At 57.1% G+C, this 5,518-nt stretch overlaps 1 protein-coding gene across 1 annotated transcript; it reads left to right on the top strand.

Annotated features, from left to right (window-relative positions):
• The first annotated feature begins 317 nt into the window (after positions 1-317).
• LOC104076227 (angiotensin-converting enzyme-like) lies at positions 318-3,007 on the top strand. The gene is made up of 6 exons (XM_009577023.1): positions 318-555; positions 780-924; positions 1,129-1,227; positions 1,644-1,766; positions 2,354-2,541; positions 2,811-3,007. The coding sequence occupies exons 1-6, from the start codon at positions 318-320 to the stop codon at positions 3,005-3,007; spliced, it is 990 nt and encodes a 329-aa protein (XP_009575318.1).
• Positions 3,008-5,518: the final 2,511 nt, after the last annotated feature.

Raw genomic sequence — 5,518 nt, 5'->3', positions numbered from 1 at the left:
ACTCCCGCCCAACTTGGCATTGTCTGCAAGATGCGGGCATTGCTGGCAGAAGCCCCCATGGTGGATGGAGGGCAATCAGTGCCTACCCTGCTTTGCCATGGAGAATGGAAAAGCTGATGAACAAGGACAGGGGCAGGAGGAGTTGCAGGAGAAAAGAGAGAGACCAACCCCATGGAGTAGGACCAGCCCAGCCTGGCATCAGATGTGGGGTGGGGGCACGTGGAAAGGGAGACCAAAGGGGAAAGTAGCTCAAGGGGGTGTGATCGTTCCTGGAGATTTTCACCCCAGCACTGCCCTCTCTTCTCCCCCCATCCCACATGTCCTGGTCCAGGATCAAGCAATGCACCGTGGTGAACATGGACGACCTAATCACGGTGCACCATGAGATGGGCCACGTCCAGTACTTCCTGCAGTACATGGACCAGCCCATCTCATTCCGTGATGGGGCCAATCCTGGCTTCCACGAGGCTGTCGGCGATGTCATGGCCTTGTCCGTCTCCACCCCCAAACACCTGCACAGCATCAATCTGCTGGACCAAGTCACGGACAACAAAGGTGAGCTGGCAGGGGAGCACCACACAGCAAAGATGGGGGGGCTGCTGGGGACAGCTGGAAATGCAGCGGGTCAGGGTGGAAGGGGTCAGGGACATGCACGGTGGCTTTGCATGCATGGAGGGGACAGGAACTGGTGGGGACACCCTGCTCTTGGGCAGAATGACCTATTTGGGGTGAGAGGTGGGTGCAGTACTGCCTTGCTCACACCTTCACACCCTGGGCAGAAAGTGACATTAACTACCTGATGAGCATCGCCCTGGACAAAATCGCCTTCCTGCCCTTTGGATACCTCATGGACCAGTGGCGTTGGAAGGTGTTTGATGGGCGGATCAAGGAGGATGAGTACAACCAGCAGTGGTGGAATCTCAGGTACGCTTGAATTCAGACCCCTGTTTGGTGCAAGGGCCTTGGCCATTGTCCCACTGAACGTTTTCTCCTGTGGCCCAGTTGGCTGCAAGGGGACACGATGGGATACATAACCCCTCACCCTGTCCTCACACCCAGCTGCGTCCCCTCCCAGTTTATCCCACCTTCTCCTCCCCATGCTGGGCTAACTCTCCCTCTCTGGCCCAGGATGAAGTACCAGGGACTGTGCCCACCAGCGCCAAGATCTGAAGACGACTTTGACCCCGGGGCAAAGTTTCACATCCCTGCCAACGTCCCCTACATCAGGTGAGTAAGCAGGGCTGGGGCAGGAGGGACACCACTTGGACACAGAACCAGGATCTTCAGTTCAGATGCCAGTGATGGCACCTTGTTTCATGGCTGGTGGGATACTTGGTGGTACCACCCTGAGGGTGCTGGGCAGCTCTGGGGACCCCGACAGAGCCTCGGAGAGGAAGGCTGGATTTGGGGGAATTTCTCCCTATCTGAAGAGGATGGGCTCATCCACCCATGCAGCCATAAAACACATGTTAAAGGAGAAATGGCGTCAGCAGATCGGACTGAGTTGTGGGTGGAGCTCCAAAGCCAGTGATGCTCCTTCGGACTGGGAGGGTGCAACCAGGGGATGAGGGGGACCACATCCTCCCTTGCAAAGCCTCTAGTAGGGTTCAATCCCATGTCCTCACCCCTGTCCGTGTCCCCAGGTACTTCGTCAGCTTCGTGATCCAGTTCCAGTTCCACCAGGCGCTCTGTGCGGCAGCCGGGCACAGGGGTCCCCTGCACACGTGTGACATCTACCAGTCCAAGGAAGCTGGGAGGATCTTGGGGTAGGTGTGTGGGCAGGGCAGAGCCAAGACATTTATGTCCCCAAATGCCTTAAAGCCAGCCCAGCAAGCCAGGAGGCAACACAGCCCCTGGTCATCCATCCCCTCCCTGCCCCAGCATGGGATGCTCTGGTCCCTGGCCCTGGGGTGCGGACAGAGGGGACCCCGGCCAGGGGCACCTTGGGCTGGGTGCTGGGGCTGTGATTGCAAAAGCAGCCACTAGATGGTAGCTGGGACCCTGGCAAGTGGAAGGCTCCCTTCCTCCTCCTCCTCCTCCTCCACAGCCCCTGTTCCTTAGGGAAAACAACCCTCTTGCTTCAAGAAAAGCACCTGCAAAATTAACCCTTTCACCCAAGAACTGCTCTGCATCAGGCTGGATTCACTGAGGGGCTTTAATCCATGTAGACCCCCCCTTCCCCCGAGCAAAACCTCCTTCCCTGTGCTCTGGGCTGGCAGCCCTGCGGTGCTGGGGGCACAGACTGTACCCAGGGTTGCTGATACCAAGACCCCCAAGCCCTGGGGAAAAAGGGAAGGGCTCATGGCCAAGAGGGCGATGGGGAACCCACTGGAACTAATTGCTTCTGCCACAGGGAAGCCCTGAAGCTGGGTTTCAGCAAGCCGTGGCCCGAAGCCATGGAACTCATCACAGGGCAGCCCAACATGTCAGCTGATGCCCTGGTGAGTTACTTCGAGCCGCTCATGACATGGCTGGTGAAGGAGAATGAGAAGAACAGGGAGGTCCTGGGCTGGCCCGAATACAGCTGGACTCCTTACACAGGTATGCAGGGCTCAGCCAAGCACAGAAAACCCACGATGGGGCAGAGCTCAGCCCTCACCAGGGCCAGGATGGGGCACGTGGGAGAGATGGAACTCTCTTGATGCCTCTTGGCCACCCCAAAAACCGCAGCTTCTCCTTGATTTCCCATGGAGCTGAGACTAAAGGGGACACAGCACCCAAAAGACCAGCCAAGGGAGAGCTGGTGACCCAACACATCCCAGCCCAGAGCCACAGGTACCAACCATGTCCCTTATTTCTCCATTTTCCAGCCACTCCAGCCCAAGCTGGCTCCAGCCGAACCGATTTCCTGGGCATGTCCCTGACCAGCAATCAAGCCACAGTGGGCGGCTGGGTCCTGCTTGCCCTGGCACTCGTCTTCCTGATCACCACCATCTTCCTGGGCGTCAAGTTCTTCTCAGACAGGAGAAAGGCCTCCAAATCCAGCTCAGAAATGGAACTGAAATAAGGCAGCCATCGGGGGGGAGCATGGACAGGGTGCAAGCACGGGCATTTGGGCAGGCTGACAGCGATGCCATGGGCACATTTGCCAGCAAAGCCATGGGTTTCCACAGCCCAGGACTCCTCTCTCCAATCAGGTCAGACCTTTTTTTCCACTATGCAAGAGCCAAAGCAGAAAAGAGCTATTTATTTGTCAACGTCTGCATCAGGGGAAGAGAAATTCAGGCACCAGCGGGTACGGAGCCATCACGGGCTGCCCCTGCGCCCAGGGCTGGGAGCCGGTCCAACCTGGGCACCCACCAGCCATCTCCGACCTGTGGGCAAAGCCACAGGGACTTCAAGTGACAGAGGGCAGTTTGGGGAGGGATGGAGCCACTGCCGGGCTGTTCGCTTGCATGGATGAAAAATAAACCCATGTCTTGTCACCCCCAGAGCAGCAGCTCGGCTCCTTCCTGCGGGTGGGCTCTGATCTCCGTGGGACAGGGCTCTCAAGCAGGACGAGCTGCCACCCCGAGCCAGTGCAACTACAAACCCCTGGGGATCAGCCTGGCTTTGGGACAACACACCTGCAGCACCCAACCTCCCCCGTCCCCATCGTGAAAGCTCAGCATCCCCTTCCAGCATCCTCATCCTCCCCTGAACCGTGGCTCCCCTCGCAGCTGACAGCTCGTGGGTTCACCATGGAGCACGTGCCTAAGGAAGGGGCTGAATCGGGGCCAGAAATCCCCAAAATCCAGGCTTGGACAGTTCAAAGGGTTGGAGGGTCACCAAGCCCAAGCTGGGACAGGACTGGAGCTCGCGGCTGCTGTGGTTCCAGCACGGGAATGACCCGCGTTTACGTAAGGGGGGTGGGGAGGGCTCAGAGGTCAGCGATCGCCTCCCATCCTCCGGCTCCTGATTATCTTGGGATCAGCCGTGCTTGAGGCTTTTTTCCCCCCCGCCCCATCTTTCTTCTGCTTCTGTAAATAAAACTTCATATTTGTTCTGCAGTGATTAGGTGCAAAACTAATCCCAGACCGGGGATTATTGCAGCCTTAAAGAGCCGCGATCTGCTGCAGCCCAGAGCAGTAGGGGAAATGAGGGGATCTGGGATGATCCACCTTTCCCCCTCCCATCTGATGGCCTCTGCCCTCGGTCATGCCTTACATGGGGAAACTGAGGCCCGGGAGAGGCTCACTGCGCCCGGGAGGGGAGCAGAAGGCAGGTGTCTGCCCGCCCACGCTTGGGTTTTTGTTTGCTTTCAATCCTCCTCCGAGCACAGCACGCCCACGGGGAGGCGAAACCCCGACTTCTCGTCTTTCTGCTGCGATCCCCAGACCCAGAGAGCAGCCGCCCCGACGCCTGCGCTCACCCCATGTTCTTCCCATGGCCGTATCCTGATGCGTCTGCTTTATTTCCCGGCACACCGGGCACCCTCCTCTCCCCCCTTCCCGGCAGCGCGATGCTCGCGGAGCAGAGACCTGGCACGGTGAGAGCTGGGTTTGAAGCCAAGTGTATTTTCAGCCTGGGAAAGCAGGCTGGTGCAGGTGTGCTCCATCCAGCTCAGCTCCTCACCGGTAATTTTGAGCTCCCTGGCTCCTTTCTGTCCCATTAGTGGAGGAAAAGAGCTCTCCGAGATCATAAAGATCCTACAAGATTCATGAAAATTGTTTTCTGGAGGAAAGTGGAAAAAAAAAAAAAAAAAAAAAGCCACACCGCACACTCTCACGCAGGGACTGCAACACAAGCTCAGCCCTAATTAGACATCAGAGAATCCACACAGGAGCTGACTCTGTCCTGGAATGGCCACTGCTACAAGGGTGGGTGATGGGTGCACTGAGCCGTGGCCTCCTGCTCAGAGATAGGTGGACAACCCAAGCCCACAGCCCATCCAGGAGACACCAGGTTACCTTCAGCCCAGGTCCAAGGTTCCACCCGGGAGATGGGGCTGGATCCAGGGTTATGCCCAGCCCAGCTCAGGGGGAGGCTGAAGCTCCCACCTTGATCTTAAATAGAGCTGCTGGGCGGTGGGTAGGGGGGCCCAGGTGAAGCTTTTCAGGGCGATGAAGGCTTGCTGGTGCCCCGAGGGCTCTGCCAAGCCGGCAGCAATGTTTTACAAGATACCTTTAAAACGAGGATGTTTTCCTTTCCCTGTTGCTGTAACACCTGGAGAGATTTTGCTGCCTTCTGGCTCCTGCATCATGCTTTCTGCTGAAATTAGGAGGCTTAGCGAAATTACTCCCTAAGGAGGAAAAGAAAAGGAAAAAAAAAAAAAGGAAAAGAGCAGAAAAAAGAGGAGATTCCCCCTCAATTCATGTAACTCCTCAAAGGGGAGCTCAGAAAGCTGCAGGTACCCCAGGCTTGCCCGAGGCTCCCAGAGAGGAAGTTTGCTTTAAAATCCCATTAATTCAAAGCAAGAAACACCCTGGGTTCCCTTTGCTGGCTCGGGGACCCTTTGGGCACCGCAGAAACCCATTTTCCATTTTTTTTTTATGTTCATTATCCGCTGAGGGAAGGTGGCTGGTGGGGGGTTCCCCCA

Source organism: Fulmarus glacialis, unplaced genomic scaffold (assembly GCF_000690835.1).
Source record: "Fulmarus glacialis isolate BGI_N327 unplaced genomic scaffold, ASM69083v1 scaffold48990, whole genome shotgun sequence".
NCBI classification, from domain to species: domain Eukaryota; kingdom Metazoa; phylum Chordata; class Aves; order Procellariiformes; family Procellariidae; genus Fulmarus; species Fulmarus glacialis.
This window is presented reverse-complemented; position numbering and strand designations above follow the sequence as displayed.